Raw genomic sequence first — 20,319 nt, 5'->3', positions numbered from 1 at the left:
ATGCAAATGGTTTGAACAATTTTGTCGAAGCAAGGAACTTAAACATTGTTTAGAAACATGTAATCAATGGCATTCGGGCGCGGAATAGCAAATGCATACGCGTCCAGGTTGTAAAGGTGTTTCAGCTAATCGCCTTGTTTGGTGCTTTTTCCCAGCGTAATGTAAATTTGAGAAGTTGTATTGGTTATGCTTGTAATTCGAATTCCTTTATCGCTGTAGGTCAAGTACATCAAAGGCATACGTAAATCGCCTTTAAAAAGGAAAGTTTTTCAAAAGCCGTTCTACTTCTATAAAAAAATATTGAATTTTTAGTATTAAAAATAAATTATTTACATCGAAAGGTAAGTTTAACAAAATTTATATTATAAAGAGGGCGGTGCGCCATAAGCACTGTGATACTTCAAAAACGACAAGTAGCCTACAATCTGAGAGACCTCTCACTTGGCACGAGCGAATGCAGTTGTTATAACACTTCACCGAGTAGAGTATAAGCCTTGTTTGCAAAATAGTGCCAAAGCAAACATGTTTTGTGTAAATTTCGTTTTAATCCGAAGAGTTAGAAATATAAATTTGACCTGTTTTAGCTATATAGGGTTTTGGAAGGTGGTAAAAAAACGCTTTCTAGATCTGTTCATTCTGTTGTCATTTTAGGAATGGTACGACGTTTTATTGTATTAATAGGGCAAGGAACTAAAAACATATGTGTCACCCAGTCTTGGTAAAAGCTCTTTTTAATCTAGATTTAAATTAGGTGGACATTATTATGATTATTAATAACTAATCGGAGCGAACATAACACCGTAAAAAACGTAAATACAACGCAGGCTTCCAATCGTTTGAGACTCATTAAATTTAGAAACTCGGGACTCGAGTGAGACTACGTATGAATTGACACTCCGAGTCCCGAATCCGACGGCCGACAACTGTAAGTTGTAGAATCGCATGTGGTGAAATTTTTTTAACGAGTCTGATGAATTAAAACCACCTCTATGCTCTGCTCTATGAATGGATTGCTTCTATACATATTTTTGAAACATAAATAGTTTTAATACAAAATCAGGTCGTAATATAAAATTAAGATCGACTATGATATGAAAAATGTTAGTAGGTAAATAAGAATATCCCACTTTCTTAAAAAAAAGATTGTATTTTCGCTTGGGACTAGATGACGCTGGACATAACGAGAGAAGTGGAAAGGGAAAAATCTCCTTTTAATCCCGCATTGTGCTAACTTAATCGTATTATAATGGTCGTCCTTTGTGTTATTCACAAAAACCTGGAGTCTCTGTGTCGAGGAGGGAGCAACAGTTTGTCGCGTTTTCAGCGTGTTCGCCAATGTTTTGATTGCCAAGGCTGGCCGACAAATCGCATAGGCGATGCTGGGACTGTTTACATTGCATGGCAACTGTAACCAGGGCAATACGACAGATCTGTGTGTACGGTTATCATCGACCCACCGAACCTACACACGAACGACTGATAAGAACCTTGTACGGACGCGAGTAAAGCCAGGGTTGAAAGGACTGAGTTGAAACATGCCGTGCTAATGTGCTGAAAGATACACGTTATTGGCATTCACAGATCATCCCGTCTGGGATTACCGGAACTGGGAAGCAATTATTATATCCAGTTTGCGCAAGGTCAACTAAAGGCTCTACAAGTTTATGCAAACTTAATAATCTTCATTAGAATTGAAGAGGGGTGCATAGTATACAACCGGAAAGTAATATGTCCTAGAAAGTTATTAGCTTCTCCAAAAATCTATGAAAAAAAGGTGTTAGCAAAAAATTAAAGCTTTTAGATAATGGAGCAGCCTTATATATTACCGTACCTCTGAGTCTATGTTTATTGCGCACAGGCAATGCTCAGTTATTGTGGTTTGTTCAGTTGCGCACTTGACTTGATCGAAAAGCTCATCGAGTACAATGAAGTGACCGGGAGCCACAGGTTCTTTTGTAGGCGCACGTGCAGAGAAATGACGGCTGTATACTTTGCACAACACGGCCCAGCTTCGGCACACCTTGTCGTCTTTGTCAGACCACTTTATAGCTATTCAGACAGTTGTAAACAAGTCACGTTGAAATGACATTGTTACAAGTCAAGTCATATCAAAAATACAAGGTTAAGACAAGTGATCAGTTTCTAAAGTCTAGTTTTAGTTCAAGTCATTATCGTAGCTAGGTCTAAGTCAGGGGTTCTTAAACTGGGGTCCATGGACCCCTTGGGGGTCCGTGAACTAGTTTTAGGGGATCCATCAACGCCTAATTGAAATATTAGTGTATATTTTAGAAGTAAATCAATTTATCAAAGAGAACAATTTAATTAAAAATAGAACGGTTCTACACTGACTGTAATAAGACTCCATTTCACTTTTATATATTTGGACCGAAATCAGTAGATTTAAGTCTATTTTGTATTGTGACGTAAAGTTATGACGTCATTTTTAAAATATTTGGGCCTAGCGTGGTCCGCGCGAGCTCCAAAAAATGTTTAGGGGTCCGTGGTAAAAAAAGTTTAAGAACCCCTGGTCTAAGTCATCTCATTAGAATCAAAATAAAATGTTTAACCAATAAAGTTGGTAAAGCAGCCTGATCCTAAGGATTATTTCGACTACCAAACAATATAAGCGCAACAACATACACAAATTTAATTGACTTAAGCCATTACAATATTTAATTTAGAAACTGTTTTGCTGTCAATTTTCAAAACTTTAATTTTTTATTCGTCAGAAGAAAATTCATTAAAATTTAAGGTTTAGTTACTTATTTTTTATTGTCTTAAATGACACTTTTCGCTTTATATTCAATGTGAAATAAAAAAAAATATTCCTTACAACTCGGGCTTTTTTATAAAAAAAACGGCATCGGTAGCATAGTTGGTTAACAAAACTGTCATCTACGGTGTGACACCAAATACGTTAAGTTGTAACGAAACCGATGAAGTTTATTTGTGCAGACTGCTGCAGTGTAGTATGTTAACGTGGCCGAGACAGGCCAACGCGATGATCTTAAAGCTGTATATAAGCTAGACATCGGTATTAGGTTTAGCTTCACCCTCCCAAAGCACATATGTTTTTTAACCGCAAAGTTAGACAGGCCCGTTACTATATAGTCCTGGTTGTAGTTGTGTTCAGTTAACGTTATTTACTTTTATTATACACACAATGCTGGACATTTATTAGTTTTTTGACTATATTACAAAAATAAGCTTGTAACGTATTTTGTTTTCAGACGTGGACTACTGGTAATATAGAACAGCATCAACAGCATACCACGTTGTGATAGGGTTCTAAGATTTTTACATGAATTGAGGGTCAATATGCACTCGTTCAGAAGGTAACAACACTGTTTCAAACGCGATTAAATCATGGCCGCGGATTCTGGTCAAACTCCTGTGGATTTTGATGGAGATACAGGAGAAGGATCGCTCGGTAAGCCGGCTCCAGTGATAGCCAGGCAAAGCAGCAACGTGAATGCTGTGGCCACGCAGTTAACAAAAGATGCCGCATCCTCTTCCGAAGAAGAAGACATTGAAGAAGCCTCTGATCATGAGGTGGATAAAGAAGAGGACGTGAGTAGTCTTCAGGATGCAAAAGAAGAAAAGCAACAAGAAGATAGTGTTCAAAATGTTAAAGAAGAAACAGAAGACGAAGATAAAGAGGTCGTTTATGATGACGATGATGGTGAAACACCTGGACCTACCTTGGAGATTTCTCCCGGAGAAGTGGACGTTGGCGAACTACCAGAAATCGAGCTGGAGCCGAGCGAAGTGGTGGAGGAGGAATCCAACGTGGTTCCCGATTCCTCCTTGAAACCGATCCTGGAAACTGAGAGGCTCACCATATCCGTGTCGTCGGAGCACGAGTCAGATAATGACGACGCAAAAAGCAGGAGCGACAGAGCAGGTGAACACATGTAGCGAATATACACCGGAAGCCATGACAAGCTCACCAAATCTGTCGATTAAAAACAAGTAGCCTGCAGTGAGGTAGGTGGACCGTGGCCGGAGGTTGTGATTTCGAACCTCACTGCAGACTAGTTGTTTTTCTAGCCTGCCTTGCTTGCATCATTGATCGACAGATTCGGTGAATATGCGATGGCTTTCGGTGTACTAATGATACGGAAGCGGTAATCGTTGGTCAAAAAGCAGCTTTACAGTAGGTATAGATAACAGTTGTTTAACGCATATGTGTGTGCATCTGTCAAATATTAAAAAGTTTTTAACTCTTAGCATGTTAACAGTTGCAGTGAGGTTTATTTCAGTTTTGAAATTAAATAATGGCCAACACAACTTTTTTCTCAGGGAACGCGTGAATCATATTTGGAAAAGTTTTGCCTCTGTATCTCACAGCAGCCCTTTTTATATTTACTCAAACCATGTTGTTAACCAGAAAGATCTGCACTTCAGTCATTTACCTCATTTTGTGAAAAAAAACAATGACTTTTCGACTGCTTTAGCGCAGGCTTTATGGTATTTTTTGTAGTAAAAAGCCTAACCTTTATTTAATGTTTTGCTTAAGTAACCTCACTGTACAAAATCACTCCATGTACAACACAATATTTTATTTTAACCCCACTAAAAACGTCGAGTTCAATTTCCATAAACAGCTTTTGAGTTTTTCAGGTTATTTCAGTTTTCTGCTCTTAAGTGTTGTTTCTTTATGTTTTTAGATACGATATCCGTAAAGTCGTCATCGTCCAGCCATGCTGAGTTTGAGTCGGTCACGAAATCGTTCGACACTTCTGTTGCCGTAAGTGAAACGACTGGCACGGCACAGTTCTTGCACACTGTCACTGAGGTGAACTTAAACCTAATAAAAAATTTATAATCCCAATGCTTATAATGCGTTAATACGCTTTCTACTTACAAGATAAAAAAATCCTGCCATTAAGACACTAAGCACATCTTTTGTTTTAATTATATGTTAACAAGTTTTATAATCGATTCTACTTTACAGCCTAATTTGTCGAGTACATGATCTTGATTAAAACGTTTCGTACGAGCTTGTTTTCATCTTCAGTTAATTGACAAGCTTTGTTTGTTAAGGTTTTCAAAAACATTATCTTGTGTCCTATAAAATACATACTGCTTCCAAAGTTGGTTTACTCCTATTTATTTTTATGAACAGAGCGACAATGACACTCCATTAAAGGATAAAACCGAGAGCTCTGCCAACCAAACAAACGTAAGTACACAAATCTATTTTGACAGCGTTATTCACGTAATTGGGAAACTTAAAAGGGCCGACGACTTCTGCATCATCCGTTCACAGCGTGTTCCCCAAACAACTACTAAAACTAATTGAACGAGTTGCGAATCGATCCAAAAAAATATACACGGTTGTTTTTTGTTTAAGAAGTAAAACTCATAGTTAAAAACATGAGTAAAAACAGGATCAGACGTTTTTTTTAAAGAAAAATATATTTCGCCAAATGGCATCATCAGTTCCTGTAAGAGTACAAATAAATAAATAAAATCAGAGCGCAGCCTTCAACAAACCAATAAAAGTAAACAATAAAATATTAAAACATGATAATAGACTAAAAACGCAATGAAAATAAAGATACACGAATAATAAATAGATTTTCGGCAACCCGACTGGAATTTTCGTTAAATAATTTGGTTAAATGTCACTATAAATTGAGCCTGAGCAACATAATCTGCAAAACATGTAGGAAAATGACATTTAATAATGGTCTCTCATCGTACACAAATAGTTGTATCAAGAAGCTTACCAATTGAGCAAAAGTCAGATTCTTAAAATTCTCAAATAAGTATCGGCACCCGTGAGCTTTACAAATTGCACTTTATGGTGCCGCGGAGACCCGGGTGAGAACCACTATAGGCCTTCTCAATCGCTTGCGTCGTGCGTTCATTTTTGTGGGCCACCACTGACGCTTAACGTAAAACGCAAAACCTTGAAGTTTGGCGCTAGACGCACTCAGTCACTGATTGAGTCTGGGCTGCTATCTTAACGGTAAAAACGTACTTACTGGTGAGCTATGTGTAAATAAATTTCTCAAATACCTGTCAGCACCCTTGATCATTAGAAATGGCACACCAGGGCGCCATGGGCACCCCGGTTGAGAACAACTGACCTAGGGCTTTATTTTTTGTGACCAGGAAGAGCAAATGCAGCCGGTGACCGAAGTCAAAAACGAAGAACTGGAATCCTGTCAAGCAGAGCTGCAAGAGCTACGCGCCAAGCTGGAGCAATACGAAAACGTTCGTGATGCAGATCGCTTCCAAAGCGAGCTTGAAGCCAAGAAGCAGGAAAACGAAGATCTTCGCAGGAAGCTTGAAGAGCGAGAAGGCGCTCTGGAGGAGGCAAAGACACAACAGGGGGAGCTCGGGGATCAAATAAAGACGCTGGAAACAAGACGCGAAAAGGAGGCAGCGCTCCGACAAGGAGAAGTGAGTCAGCTGGAGGCAAGTGTTGCCGCTTTGAAGCTGGAGCTGGAGCAGAAAGCTCTCCTGGCTCGCGAAGAAGATTCGGCGCTGGAGAAGAACGGACTGTCAGCGGGCAACAGAACCGCACAGAGCAGGACTTCGTTAAGGCCGAGCAGCGCTGTGCAGCCGGTGCAAAAGAAGCCCTCGAAAGTGTGCGTCCTGCTCTGACATTTAGTCGTCCTGTGTTTTTTTTCCTTCAGTTAAAATACGAACCTTTTCTTGCGGCCAACCTTTGTCGGGTATGACGTCATCTATGACGTTGTAGGTTGAAATAGAGTTAATTGGCCACTGGCAATTTTCACTAAAATTACTACAAGGCAATTTATTTTGTTACTTGTTTTAGAAAAACATAATCAATTGCTGAATTTTTTCGTTCGTAATATTAATTTTGAATATAAATGCCAGGGGATTATAATATCTCTCAGCATTTTACCGCAATTAAGTTTGGATAAGAAACGTAATGATTGTGCGACGCCCTTGGAGAGTTGAAACAACGCACCAGAGCTTTCCAAAGCACAGTTTGAAAATCTCTGGTTTAACGCTTAAGTCCTTCTATGAAGTAGGGTGTCGTTGCTCTACCGCGGTTATGACAGCGACTCCCCGTGTTATAGGCTCAGTAGTTATATACTATTACGTTATATTATATCTCTGTAAAGAACAAATTTAAAACAGCCTTATTTTGTTTGAAGCAAGTTATAACCTGGAATTCCTAACAAAACAACACAAAAATCATGCGATAATTAACGTTTAAATTTAAAATGGTATAACAGAAAAATTAATTCTCTGTGTTTGCTATCAAGCAGTCAAAAATAGCATCCTATTTTATTGTTAAAATGATATCCATCAAATGACTACGTTTCAATCTACAGTTCAAGAACCAATGCTTTAGGGCATCTGCATAGAAGTTATTATTTTTATTTTACATGTCGCCCCTTTAAATATATATGTATGTATAATATATATTTGTGTGTTACAATTTTTGATGCTTGTAAGAAAAACACTTCTTCTCGATGATAATTAATCTACATTATTTCCTTTTTAATCACTTTTTCTGGGTTTGGCGTAGATGGTTCTTTTTTTATTTCTTAACAAACGGTATAAGGGGCGTTAACAACATTATTTAGCCCGGAGATTTGTCGATACAAATGTGACAGTGTATTATTGAATATATTTCACGGTCCCGTTATCGTCGGAGGTCGTGAGTTCGAACCTCACCTTAGGAAAGCTGGTTTCTAGTCTGCATTTGCTTGCTCTATAATCCTGATTAAGCTTTTTCGAATTTATCCAATGCATTTCAATGTTTATCATATTTGATTTCAAATAAGTGATTTTCACCTTTTGTTCGGCTTTATCTTTTATCTTTAAGTTCCTCTATGTTATCCGTTGAGGAAACATTGTTAGTATTGGAATTACAATGTGGGGATAAAACCGACTGACTAATTGTTAGCTTTTACGTTAAGCGTCGTTTTTATTGAGCCTGTATGGGAGTTATATATGTTTGTAGTGCTACCGCCTTATATTGTACTATGCGTTTATGTTCCGTCCGATGTGCTTAAATACAACTTTATTCACGCTAAAATTTACAAAATATTTTTTTCTAAAAATACCTAATGATTTAAATGCGAAGTTATTAGTGTAGAGCAGGGGTTCTTAAACTGGGGTCTACGGACCCCTTGGGGGTCCGTGAACTAGATTTAGAGAATTCATAAAGGTTTGATTGAAATTTTAGTGTTAAGTAGCAAACAATTTTTTAAAGAAAAGAGTTTTTTGACCGCAATCAGCAGATTACTGAAGTTTATTTGTACTTTGACGTCAATTTATGACGTCATCTCTAAAAATGTCTTGCCTACCGTGGTCCACGCGAATTAAAAAAAAGTTAACACCTGGTATAGAGTAACTAAATATATGCGATTTAGATGCAGTGCGTTATTAGTACTCTATTATCGTGCTATCAATAGCTTATATAACAATAGGATGAGTTGCCAGCAAAATTAGGGTTTGCTTGTTATATTCGTAACCACAACAACAGTATTAACGTAATATTTTGCAAGAAATTTTAGGTCAATTAAAACAACTTTTTGTTGTTGTAATTTTCTTTAAAAATAGTCTCTCTCCAATGTTTCGAGCTCGATTTGAAACAATCGAGCTTCGGCGTCATTTCTGCCATACGACATCACCAGGGTGGTCGCTTCACCTTGTAATTCGTGCAGAGCAACCATATCACTCACAAATGCAATATTATGATCTGGCCTGTAGTTGCTTCGGTAGTAGTGCGGCCCTTCAACTGAAACTTTTCGAAATCTTTCCGGAAGAGTGCCTAGTAGTGGTAAAGGCTTGGTTGCCACTTCCATGATCTTAAATGGCGGTAACGGCTCGACTTTGTAAGGGAAATTGTAGTACGTTTTAATTCCACGGTTGCTTTGAACATAACAGTGAAAAACGCCTAAAAACAAACGTACATTAGTTATCAATACTGTGACTTGACTTAAGTGTACTTAGGTCACTGTTTTCAAATGACTTGACTTGGACATAATTTTGTCAAATGCCTCGGGTCAAAATTAACTGTTTTCACTAAACAATTTTTAATAAAATTGGCCTATTTATCAAAATTGTTGCACGTAAAACAATTTGCTTGCTGTGCTTTTATTATTTTTAGGAGAGTTATTGCTCAAAATTGGAAGGGAGACTTTTTTAGGTTTAACGTTGTATTTTTATGTCAATAACAGGCCTTGGACTGGGACTTGCTAGTCATGCAAAATACGTGACTTTAAGTTATTTTTCAGATGACCAGACTCGGACTTGGGTCATTTCAAAATGGCTTGTTTACAACATTTTAATAATACAGATATAAAATGAGTAGCCTACCCAGATAAAATCTCCCTTTTGATGATTGAAGCAGTAGGCTTGGAGTACCGCCATGAGGCTTTGAAGAGATGTCTTTCACTGGTGCATCTCCATTGCACCAGCGCCTCAAATGCCCAAAGACTCCTGTCGAATTCGTTATAAAGGCTGTTGAACAAGTTCCGACCCGTTCGTCACATTTCAACAGCACGTGGGCAGGATAGAACTTGTACGAGAAATACAGGACGCTGTCAAATATGATGGGAGACCAATTGCGTTCGATCTGCTGTTGCTTCAGCTGTTGGCGTTGTGACTGTTCTTGTGTGACATTTTCATTGATCCGCAATCTAACCACTTCATTTATCGAAAACGATGCACCGCTAGAGACGTTCGGAAAGGCAACGCTTCCCAAGTAAAGTGAACGATGGCTTTGGTTGCTGCAGTTAAGGTTAGGCATCGACGCCTTTTCTCTGCTGTTGAACAACATGTAAAGATCATTTTTGAAGTAGAACAAACGAGGGTCGTGGTAGCCGTGGCCTCCGTCGCTGTAATCGACTGGCAACTCGCAATCGCAAAGCGGTGATACGCGGTTCGATGAAGAGACAACCGACTGAAAAGGGTCCAAATTCTGTTGCGTTAGATCCCTTATAAAGTAGCATCCGTTTTCAGTTCGTCCCAACAAGCTTAAAATCAGCCTGTTGGTTTTAATCCAGAACATCTCACGTCTTCCTGCTTCACCAGTCCTTGATTCTCGCACCAACTTACTTTGTCGCTCGATGTACAGCAGTGTAGAATCGTCGACTGAAGCAATTGCCGGATTCATTCGTCTCCAGGTGAATTCGTCCGCCGTCATTTCTCCATTTTCGTTCGCTCGTTCTCCAAGCACCTTACAGTCTATATAGGTGTTCGTTTTTTCGCAGTCAAAATACCTAGATGGTTCTGTGTTTTCTTTATCTCTCCTTGCATAAAAAAGATGGTCGTCTGGACGCCGTGGCATTGGCAAAGAGTAATCTGAAACTTGTGTTGTAAACAACGCCCAAATCGTCGCGCCTGTCAATTAAAGAAATATAGCCTATATTAGTAGCTATACATTTTACGAAAAAGTGTGTTATCATTAAACAATTATTACGATTATATTCTTCCTTTTATTGTCGAATGTTTAGCCTGTTCAATACACGTTATTATAGTTTTGTCAACTTATATTAGGATTAAAAATTAGTTTACTTATACGTTTAATGTAGCTGATCTATCTACATTTACATTTTACCATTTTGATCTACATTTTACCTCCAAATATTGCTATTCCCATCCAAAGTCGTGCCTTTGATTTATTTTTAAATGACACAAATAAATCCATAGTACCAATTGATCCGTAGCTTATCAAACTTTCCTATAATGTTAAAAAATGATAGGCCTGATCCTTTTCATTGTAAACGTTTAACTAGCGAGTCAAATAACGACTTCTCCAAAATCTGCCTTCGGCTATTTTTGCAACGCTATCCAAACAACATAAGCCACTTAATAGATTAACCAGTAAAACTAAATACCAAAAATACTTCGTCTATTCATTAAAAAACAACTTAAGTCGCTTTCAGGCGTTTTAAATATCCAAGCAACAACTGACTATGAAAACGATAGCCTACAAGCCCATTTAAAATTAATATCAAAATCTTAAATTACGAAACTGTCTGCATTTCGTGTTTATTGGATAAGCTAAAAAAATAACAAAATTTATATTTTCTCTAGGGTAATTGTTAGAAGCCTCGAAATAGTTTCCAAATCGGTTAACTCCTAACCAGGGACGCGGAGAGGGGGGCAAGGGGGGGGGGGGGGCAAAAGTGACCCTTTCATGAAAAATGATATATTGCTTTCATTTTCACAACGTTAAATATTATGCGACAGACAGGAGTAGGGCTTGAGCTACGGAAAAATGCAAAAAAAATCGTAAAATGACGTGGTTGACATTTGTTAAAACATTTTTGGTACCCTTTTAAGCCAATCTAGAGGGCGTGGCCGTTTTTCCGGGGGAGTACACCCTGACCCCAAATATTTCGGCTGCTACGCTTGCCTGCGGTCTATGTTGCCCTTACCAAAAATGTCGTACCACTTGCCCTGAAATCGCTTCGGCGTCTCTGCTCCTAACCATGCTTGATTTGTATTTATCAGCTACCATCAGTTTATGCACATTTTAGTCTCGCTACCTCATAGGTCTATAAATATGGTGATTTAGAAATGAATTGTAATAAATATTGCCGCATACTATTGAAAAATGTTGCAATGAAAGTGTGATAGTAATATAAAGTCATAATTTCACAACTTTTAAAGCTATTTAAACAAATACCCTATCTAAATTTTAAGCTTTTGTTTCGCAATTTAATAATTTTAACCCTAAAAAATAAATTCAAAAGAAACAAATATTTTTAGCTAGCACTTCTCCACCTGGCAACCACAAGATAACGAGCGCACCAAGGATCAAGGGCTGATCCAAGATTTTTGTTTGGGAGGGACACATTACGTCACCAAACAAGTAATCGAAAAACATTCAACTGAAGTTATGTGTTAATCGAGGAAAAGCAAAAAAAATGCTTTTATTTGATTTAAATGGACCAAAGTTTTAATTTGCAACGCAACCTAAAAGTATTTCAGTTGGGCCATAATTTTTTTTAGAAAACCACAAAAAGATCGCGCGAAGCAGGTTAAAAGTTGCACAAAAATAAAATAATTTTAGGAGGATATGGCCAGGAAAACCCAAAATCTACTTCACGGGTAACCACTCATAGAAGCAATATAAAAAGGAAATAAACGCAGTAAAGTGTGCAATCGCCTGCCAATAAAATATATATATAGGCTATATATTACACTTTATTTCTTTGTTTTTAATTTGTTGTAGCTCACTAAAATGGTCGGCGGTCAACAATTTGCCTGTTGGCCTGTTGTTGAACCACGGTGTTTCTAAAACATGGCACAAATTTTTTTTCTTTAATAAAATGCTTAATATGATTTCGATGAGACCATATGACGCATGTCAGGAGCGACGCGATGGTGATTTCGCAATAACTATATGAATATCCTTCCGCTAAATATTTTCCCGCGAATACTAAAATGATAACTATAATTTATTTTTAATTCATCATTAACGATTAATACTAGCCTTATTTTGTTTAATACTATTAATGATTACTTTATAACAAAGTAAAATGAGCAAATGTAAATTGAGTACGCAATAAATTTTATATTCCTCCGCCTAAACAACGTGCCCACAGCCTTGCGTGAAACTTCACTTCTTTTACGAAAAACATGTCTTACAACGACAGGTAAGTTTTAATAGTTCTTTATTCTTGTATTGATTAGCTCTATGACGGAGTTTTGTGATTATTATTAAATGGTAAACATTATAATTGTGATAGTTATATCGATCTGGAAAATATACAAGTAATTCTAATGATTTAATGGCGAAAAAAGACTTAAGCTAGTCCTATTGCTCTGTTTCTTAAAACTCTTTAAACGCCGACCTCGGTGGAATTCTTACAGATGACGACATAAATTAACGTCAAAAAACAAGTACATTTAGGAAATTTGCTGTTTTAGGTACAAAAAATGTGAAACTGAAGGCGCGAAAGCGTTTTTTTACTCCTTAAAAAGAATGTTTCAAGATTTTAATTAGAGCTTCATGGACCCCTGAAATTAGTCCACGTACCCCTAAGGGTCCCACCATTCCCAGTTTAAAAACCCGGTTTCCTAATAGCTTACAATTTTATAATTCAAAGAAACTTCCTAATGGATTTTTTAAACTGTTGTCTTCACCTTTATAAAAAAATAGACCCTTAAGTAAGTAGATTACCGCTATATTGTTTCATATTTATGTGCTGCCAGTCGCGTATGTTCAGTAGTAATCAGGACTCTATTGTACAAACACAACTATTAATAACTAAATTTTGATATATAATATCTTGGTGTTGGTCTAGAATCCTATCACAACACATTATTTGGGTAAGGATGACAGTGTGGGTAGGTAAGGTACTATTATTAAATCTAAGTATAACACATTTATCTTGCAGGGGTCAAGGTGATTTCCATTTTTAACATATTCAGTGCAACATTAAGTATAACAGTAACAGTCCTTGGACTTACCCAAACGCTAACTCCCACCCTAACCTAAATATTGTGCATTGCTTTGGTGACAAATTAGGCACGAGTCCATTTCACATACTTTTTGACTATTTTAACTACATAAGTGCAAAAAAATTTTGCGCTTCGCGAGAATCATCATTCTACCTAGATCAGCGCTTTACGGTTGCCCCGTGGAAGGCAGCCAAGTGCTTCACGGAAAACGTATTAAAAATATTGGACATCTATTTTTTAACATTTTTTTTATTTTCGGCATTGCAATAAAAACTTCCAAGAAATTTAAAAGAAATACCGATACACCAAAAAAATCGCACTTGCTTCACTCACCAGGTCTGCCACAACTTAAAAGGTTAAAAAACACCGAGCTAGATTAACTTTAGATGTTATTGCGTTCCCTCAAAGTAGTTTTATTACACTTTTTCATTAGTAGTATGGATTTCGCGCTTTGCGTCAACACTTGACTGCCTCTGTAAATATAATTAAAACGTTTTTAAGTGCAAAAATTATCGTGGCCTGCCTGATTGACAGTTGCCCTAACATTTTATTAACACAATTTTTAGTTAACATTTGTGTGGCCCGCAGAGACATTTCTAAGTTTTGTTTTAGCCCGCGATTTTCAAAAATTGAACTTTATTTTTATTTTTCTAGTTTCGGCAATGTAATAAACTTGCAAGAAATTTAAGAGATGTCTGTATATTTAAAAAAAATTGCATAAAATAGGGACAATATGAGTAAACATCATTTCTTGTGGTAAATTCAGTGGGCCGTTGATTTCTACAAGCGTTTCTTAGTCAACACACTATGATTTCAGATCAGAAAGCTATTCAAAGCAATATGGAGCGGACTCCTATGCTACTGGCGGTGGCAGCTACAACAAACAACAACAACAGGAAAGTTCAAACGGACAAGTGGACAGTACTGGAGAAGATATAGAACGACTCATCGAGGTATAAATGAACTTTACGGGTTTGTTATATGTTTTAGCATGTAAAATTCTATTAACCATATGGGTGAACTACATTATAATAAATATTAAGAGGGTTTTTTTGATTATATGAACCTTATATATCAAGTGGTAGATTAGGAACTTGTCCATTATTTAAATCAAAGGTTCTTCTGGCCCAATTGCATTCTACTGCCTTCCAATCCAACCAAAGTTGTTTGGTATAGAATGCTGCCCAAACCATGTCAGTGGCTTTCATTTGGCGTGAAATATCACCAGCCTAGTGAATTCACAAAGAAAAATCGTCATTTCTTGGCATAGGATTTTGGATAAAAATAATTTTGGCGCTAATCTTTGGTGGGCACAAGCCATGGATTGCACTGGGCTCCATGGGTCTGTGGACTTCGTATAAGGGGTTAAATAGAAGCTTTATCTCAAAAGCTTGCAGCCAAACAAGCTGAAATTTACTGATAATTATTGATCAACCATTATTTCGTTTCAAACCTCTACTTTTGTGTGTATGATAGGTAGGTATTTTAAATCTTTGAAAACAATGTTTTGTTTGCCTTGGTATTAAATAATAATGGAGATATTGTTTAATTAACATGTGCAATATATTTTTGTTTAGTCCAACTGCAACAAAATTTATGATTCTTTCGATGATATGGACTTGAAAGAAACTTTGCTGAGAGGAATCTATGCCTATGGTTTTGAGAAGCCATCTGCGATCCAGCAAAGAGCCATTAAACCATGCATTGAAGGTATTGTTTTTATGTAGAAAGTATTAAAGTTCCTTAAAAAAGCACCATTGTATAAGTTTCATTTATTGGGACTGTGATGCAGTGGATCGTCAATGGGAACGAAATCAAAGCATGCTTTATTGTGGGTGAGGCAGTGTATATTTAATCAATACAACTGCCTCAAGATAAAGCATAACATAATATAGTTCTGTTAATGTAACTTAGTAGCTTCACTATTATATAAAGAACAATAATTTCTTACACATTTTTAATTTTATTAATGACATCATTGATGTTACCTATTTTGGGCATCTCAAATTTTTGTGGTTTTAGAAAAAGAGGGGTGTATTAGACTTGACAAACAAAGCTCACAATGATAACTTTTTCAGGCAATGATGTAATTGCTCAAGCCCAGTCTGGAACTGGAAAGACAGCCACATTTGCTATATCAATTTTACAGAAGGTTGATCCTTGCAAAAAAGAGACCCAGGCTCTAGTTATTGCCCCAACAAGGGAATTGGCAATGCAGGTAAACACAACTGTTTTTATTGCATACTTGACCCACTTAAAAATGATGAATTGAAAATCCAACGCAGACATTTGTGTGGTGAGATATTTGAGCTATTCTGATTAAGCCTAACAGTAAAACTTTATTCGGTAAGCAATTTGATTCTACAAAGTATTAAACTTTACTTTGTTTGTTAGATCCAAAAAGTTGTTATGGCTCTTGGGGATTTTGAAAAAGTTAATTGCCATGCTTGCATTGGTGGAACTAATGTCAGAAGCGAGATGCAACTTCTAGAAAGGAACACTCCGCAAGTTGTGGTCGGAACACCAGGACGAGTTTTTGATATGATCAACCGAAAAGCTTTGAGTAAGCCTTTTTTGTTCTTTTATTTTTGCATTATGCACTTTAGTAAAAACTTTTTTGTGTAGAGCCTGGTGCTGTAAAGATGTTCGTTTTGGATGAAGCTGATGAGATGTTGTCTCGTGGTTTCAAGGACCAAATTTACGACATCTTCAGGTGGGTGTTAAACTGGTTCTTGTATACACAGCTGACTATTAGAGAGACCATAGACCAATATATCGGTTACAATAAATGTAGTCCAATATTTTAATACTTAATACAATATAATTTTTCCTGTAGAACAAACAATTAACCCTTTTTTTGATCAAAAAAATTGGGGTTTTGGCATCACGCCAATTTAATGTCCAAAATAATAGTTTAATTTTTAATAAGGGAAATGTAAACTAAACGATTTTTAGGATTTGATTTTTAAATTATTCAAGTTTTGAACAATTCCCCGGCGGTATATAAAAAAAAAATGGTATCTGTATTGTTCCAAAAAGAAGTGATATCGTTCGATCCCTAAACTAAATATCAAAAAAATCTAAAGGTTGATGCCGCCAGATATCCAAGTTGTTCTCCTCTCTGCAACAATGCCCACAGAAGTGTTGGATGTTACTACAAGATTTATGCCAGATCCCATTAGGATTTTGGTGAAAAAAGAAGAACTCACATTGGAGGGAATTCGGCAATTTTTTGTCCTCGTTGAAAAGGAAGAATGGAAGTTGGACACATTATGTGACTTGTATGAAACTTTAACAATCACCCAAGCTGTGATTTTTGCAAATACAAAGAGGAAAGTAGACTGGCTCACTAGTAGTCTACATGATAGGGATTTCACCGTTTCATCCTTGGTAAGTATATTTGAGATAGGTGTAATATTAAAATATGCAAATCTTTATATTAAAAATGCAGCATGGAGATATGGAGCAAGGTGGCAGAGACCTAATCATGAAGGAATTCCGCTCTGGTTCTTCTAGAGTTTTAATTACTACTGACATCTTGGCAAGAGGAATTGATGTTCAGCAAGTGTCTTTAGTTATAAACTACGACCTTCCATCCAATCGTGAAAGTTATATTCACCGGTAATTACCTCCCATTTGTCTTGGTCTTAATCGTTCCATTTAAAGCACCTTTGTAAAGTTTTGCAGCAATATATTTTTAATATATTGCTAAAGAACTGTGATACAATGGAGAAATACATGGAACAAGATAATACATTACGCCCCAACATTGTGGGTGAGACTGGATGTGACCTCTTTCTTAATGTCTAATCATCCATGCCTCAAGATGTTGGTGTACATATTTCTTGATATGTAGTGCAACTGTTTGTAGATGTTAAATGAAAGGATTTGCACTTTGCAACATTAAATGTCGCTTATACGTTTTCTACCTTAAACCTTGATGTTATTTGACTACTTTATCATACTAAAAGGTTTTTAACTTTAAATTATTTCTGGATATTGTTATTTAGCTCTAACATTTACTCTGTTGCTTGAATGATTTTTTATTACTGACAATGAGTAGATTCAGCATAATAGCATTTTGTTTCTAGTATTGGACGTGGTGGCAGATTCGGCCGAAAAGGTGTTGCTATTAATTTCGTTACCGATGATGACAAGAGAACTCTCCAAGATATAGAAAAGTTTTACAGCACGACAATTGATGAAATGCCCATGAACGTGGCAGATCTATTTTAGTACAAGGTATGTTAAGTGCTATTGTGTAGGTTTTGTTAATTTGCACCTTGTTACATCCATTTCTGTTTTTCAGTTCAACTCTTCGTTTTGCAACAGTGAGCCTCACACTGTTGCATCCTTCCGATTCTAAAGCTGATTATTTCTGAATACGTTTTATGTGAGTCAAGAAAAATTGCCTCTAAAAAAGTAACGACCTTTATATTAAGTGTGAAACCTTCTCGACTGCGCTCTTTCTGCTGCTGTCAACCTAGTCAATTTGTTTCTTTTTGTTAGTTTCTTCGTATATAAATGTATGTTTAACATTGAAAAGGAGCGAAAGATCTACTTTTCCTCCCGTGCTTTCGGGTGGGAGGCCTCTTGTGCTGCAGGCTTTTTCTGTGCCCTTCTCACTACATTGTTACCATATACATTTACGAACAATTGTTATGTGTTTTTGGGCCTTGAATCGCCCGGTGGTGTGTGTTTGTATTTATTTAAACATCACTGGAAGCTGTAACTGTAAAGTGTTTCAAAGACGACGTGCAACCATGCTTTGTATTCCTAATTCCCAAACTGACCTTGCTTGGCGGCAAATTCGATTCATAATTATAACTAAATGGCGCCGGTCAATTACTTGCGCCCTTTCTTTTTCTAACACTTGTCTACAGCGGTTTGCTTCTTTCTGCTTTTTGGTTAACTATTGTTTTGCAAATTTTGAAAAGGATGTTTTTTGTGTCTAAGGTTTTGGACAATAAAGTGTAATTATAACGAGTTTACGGTGATAAGTACTATAAATATAAAGCAAAATCCTTGAATCTTTTTTGGTCAATGATACTTATTGGCTATAAAATTTTAACTGGTGAGCAGCAAGCGCAAATGATGCTGAAACAATCCAACTCTGAACACATTATGTTGTTGTTCAAATGAACCTCTGATGCGCTTGCTGCGAACTTTGTAATTGCCCTCTTAATCACCACTGAAATAGTCCTTTTTTGGGGTTACATAAAGTGGCACCATAATTATGTCTAACTGTCTTTTACAACTTAATATTATATTGTCGGGAGAAAATTTCGACCGCCTTCAATAACCCATTTTTTCTGTATTTTTACACCTTTAAGTAGTAGTGCCCTTATATACATCTTGCACAGTGCTACTTTTAAGGCTGATTAGGTTTTGAATTGGGAGGCCTTTTCTGTTATCTTGGGTTACTTTTTTTGTGGCAGCCCAAGTTCGTCGCCCTTCTACAGCGGCGTGTCGAATTTTTTTTACTCTGTTAGGGGTACAGAGCTCGTTTATTACGAAACACACTCTAAAAGTGAGAAGTGCTATTCTAATGTAACGTTCACAAGATGAAATGTATATTTGGCATCCACTAGTTAAGCATGTCGTGACTAGTGCTATTCCGCATTTTTTTTTATTCGGCTAAATCTGTTTTTTTTTTTACCGGTAAAACCTTAGATAAAATAATTGTTTTAGTTACAGTATAACTTGTCCCGTCCCAATAAAATGTCTGTGATTAGCCCCGGTAACGTATTAGCCAATCCTCTTATCCCCTAGATTCGTGGCTGCGCCAGCACCCTAATATCACTTTTTGCCAAGAGAAATATGAACATCACTGATATGAATGGTATGATTGGTAATTCTCATATTTTTTGGATCAATGGAAAGAAGTTCCCACTCCCTTGCCGCTTTTACTTCTCTGTAAATAATGCTTCGTTGTTATGGATTGCCATGCCGTGGGTATTGTTACAAGAGTCGTTAACCTTTTTTCACGGCAACCATTCCAAGAAGAGCTTTGGTACGTAAACCAGGGGCGGGCAACTTATACAGTGGGCTGGCAGGATATGGTAAAATTAAGTTCTTGGCGGGCCGTATTCCGGAATCTATACATTTATCCGCCTATACGAGGAATGAGTCGTATGTTGTTGTACTCTTTAAACACGGCAACACTTCCATTGCGCAGCAAACCTAGTGTATTTTGCTGAATTAAGTAAAAAAGTATCTGGGTATTCAATCCTCTAACTTCCAAATTCATTTTTAATCCAAAATATCAAAACACAAAGAAAACAAACCACTATAACAGTTACTATTATTTTACGTAGTAAGCAACTAGTGGGGCTTTGCGGCAGACTGTTGCCTCGAGCCATATTATCACGTAACACCGAAAACTGTTTGCGGCAGCTCAAAATCCCGTCGCACACCGTATGTTGCCCGCCCCTGGCATGAACAATGGAATCCAGTTGTAAAACTTGTAGGTTTAAAAATTATGCTCTTTTTCATCAAACGAATATAAAATTGATATAAAGGCGTTGAAAGCTTTTTTTTTTACTAACCCTATTCATTTAAAAAAATATCACGAAAGAATTTTGACTTGGCTTTCGTGCACCCATATTAAGATCCACTGTATTATAGGAGTAGCCTATATAGTTGCATGCGTTTTTCTCGCAAATCCTGTTTGGCCGTTCACAAGTTGTTACTACTGCGAAGACAAACTCAACACGTGGCTATGCCCTCCTCCTCACCCTAGCTATAATACTGCGTATATTCCATGAAGCGTCATTGAAAATTTAAGGCACTTACAAACGTTTATTGCAGCTTTCGCTAATCTAGAACGTTTTTTTACATGGAATCGTAGGAAACACTTGGAAATATCTATCAAAAATGTGTTTTTTGTGGACCCTACGCGTCCAC

The 20,319-nt window shown here is 36.9% G+C and overlaps 3 protein-coding genes across 4 annotated transcripts; 2 read left to right on the top strand and 1 right to left on the bottom strand.

The window, feature by feature from the left end:
• The first annotated feature begins 3,235 nt into the window (after positions 1 to 3,235).
• LOC146157472 (uncharacterized) lies at positions 3,236 to 7,713 on the top strand. 2 transcript variants are annotated; one of them, XM_083387458.1, is made up of 4 exons: positions 3,236 to 3,904; positions 4,671 to 4,750; positions 5,129 to 5,185; positions 6,124 to 7,713. In XM_083387458.1, the coding sequence occupies exons 1-4, from the start codon at positions 3,367 to 3,369 to the stop codon at positions 6,616 to 6,618; spliced, it is 1,170 nt and encodes a 389-aa protein (XP_083243584.1). In that variant the 5' UTR covers positions 3,236 to 3,366; the 3' UTR covers positions 6,619 to 7,713. The 2 variants fall into 2 exon arrangements, with proteins under 2 accessions (XP_083243584.1, XP_083243583.1); XM_083387457.1 differs by having other exon boundaries at positions 4,671 to 4,798.
• Positions 7,714 to 8,546: 833 nt separating this feature from the next.
• On the bottom strand, positions 8,547 to 10,144 carry LOC146157471 (uncharacterized). The gene is made up of 2 exons (XM_083388222.1): positions 9,316 to 10,144; positions 8,547 to 8,893 (listed from the first exon to the last, which is right to left on the bottom strand). Exons 1-2 carry the CDS (start codon positions 10,142 to 10,144, stop codon positions 8,547 to 8,549), a joined length of 1,176 nt encoding a protein of 391 aa, XP_083244348.1.
• A 2,400-nt stretch (positions 10,145 to 12,544) lies between these two features.
• LOC146157470 (eukaryotic initiation factor 4A-I-like) lies at positions 12,545 to 18,400 on the top strand. The gene is made up of 10 exons (XM_083388460.1): positions 12,545 to 12,605; positions 14,231 to 14,366; positions 14,991 to 15,123; positions 15,492 to 15,631; positions 15,808 to 15,976; positions 16,039 to 16,126; positions 16,500 to 16,803; positions 16,865 to 17,034; positions 17,505 to 17,655; positions 17,723 to 18,400. The coding sequence occupies exons 1-9, from the start codon at positions 12,589 to 12,591 to the stop codon at positions 17,647 to 17,649; spliced, it is 1,302 nt and encodes a 433-aa protein (XP_083244586.1). The 5' UTR covers positions 12,545 to 12,588; the 3' UTR covers positions 17,650 to 17,655; positions 17,723 to 18,400.
• Positions 18,401 to 20,319: the final 1,919 nt, after the last annotated feature.

Source organism: Ascidiella aspersa, chromosome 4 (assembly GCF_963924565.1).
Source record: "Ascidiella aspersa chromosome 4, kaAscAspe10.2, whole genome shotgun sequence".
NCBI lineage: Eukaryota > Metazoa > Chordata > Ascidiacea > Phlebobranchia > Ascidiidae > Ascidiella > Ascidiella aspersa.
Note: the sequence above shows the minus strand (reverse complement) of the source record. Positions and strands in the feature narration are given on the sequence as shown.